The sequence below is a fragment of the Aplysia californica genome, unplaced genomic scaffold (assembly GCF_000002075.1).
Source record: "Aplysia californica isolate F4 #8 unplaced genomic scaffold, AplCal3.0 scaffold00129, whole genome shotgun sequence".
Taxonomy (NCBI): Eukaryota; Metazoa; Mollusca; class Gastropoda; order Aplysiida; family Aplysiidae; genus Aplysia; species Aplysia californica.
The window spans coordinates 32,550-33,760 of NW_004797399.1; the positions used below are offsets into that span (position 1 = coordinate 32,550).

At 38.2% G+C, this 1,211-nt stretch overlaps 1 protein-coding gene across 1 annotated transcript in view; it reads left to right on the forward strand.

The window, feature by feature from the left end:
• LOC101850471 (tubulin beta chain) overlaps positions 1-1,211 on the forward strand; it is a gene marked incomplete in the record, with an annotated part of 10,500 nt that overhangs the window by 740 nt on the left and 8,549 nt on the right. The window contains 1 exon segment of the mRNA XM_013081396.2: positions 1,044-1,152. Coding sequence (XP_012936850.1) covers positions 1,044-1,152 — 109 coding nt within the window.

Consider the following 1,211-nt stretch of genomic DNA (forward strand, 5'->3'; position numbering starts at 1 on the left):
AAAAAGAATAAATAAATAAATAAATAAATAAATAAATACAAGAACAAAAAAACAAACAAATAACATGTTGTTTTAGGTGTCGTTTCAGGTATAGACGTGTCATGTCTCTCCAAGCCAATCTGTCCAACTTCATAGTCAAACACTCTGCCAGCCCTCTGCCCCCTGTCCATTTTGTCATCTGTTGTTTGGTCTCTTGATCGCCATCTGTCTCCTTTTCTTCTACTCCTCTTGTCAGCTTTGTTTTCGGCACTTGATCGTATTTCGTTAAACGCCCAAACAAGTTAACCGTCTTGACTGTTTTCAAGAATTCACTCTAAATTCAAAGTATAATTAGTTCTTTATCGTTCTACGTTCTGTTTTCTAACCAATCTTTGCCATCTTCCTGCAGGCCTCGTGGATTGTTCGTCCATGTCCAAATCCAGTTCCTTATGTAGAGTTCTCTCCTTCAAATCATATCGTGTTTTATGCTCAAGGCCTCAAGTTTATCGTGCTGGTTGCTGACGTGCCTTCAATGGCACCTTACCCCGCTTACGCCATTGTCGCTATTTTCCCTAGAAATCCCGAAACTTCAATGTGACCATTTTGTTGTCGACAAGCTGTTCAGATACATTAAACCCAGAAAACAACATTCATTTACAGGAGAGAGAAAGAACAATTTTATTATTTTAACAGGTGTACCCACATAATGTCTTTTATTTAGATTGTACATTTTGATAAAATAAATGTTCCTTAAGCACATGCAACAAATATCACAGTTTAGGAACAGAAACGAAAAAAAGTCAAAATTTTGGAGTTAATACATCTGAACACCTGGCCGACGCTGTTATCTTCTAAGCTTCAATCAAGTTTTCAAAAGACTAAACCACCCCTAACCGCTAAGTAATTCGAATCAATTTTAGGATGGTGACCAGTTCAAAACCCTCATCACGCCACAAATGTTTCTGTGACATGCACATTTAACGGTCCATTTCATACTAAAGATATAACATTATTCAGTAGTCATGTTTTTTTTCCTCTTAAAGTTGAAATACTTTCTTTTACAGTTCTGGGAGACAGTAAGTGACGAGCATGGAATTGACCCAACAGGAACATTCCGAGGAGAGTCAGATCTCCAGTTGGAACGTATCAACGTCTACTATAATGAGGCCACTGGTCAGTTGCCTTGTGATACACAGTTATGTTCACACGCTGGGATTTCGAATGAACCCCCC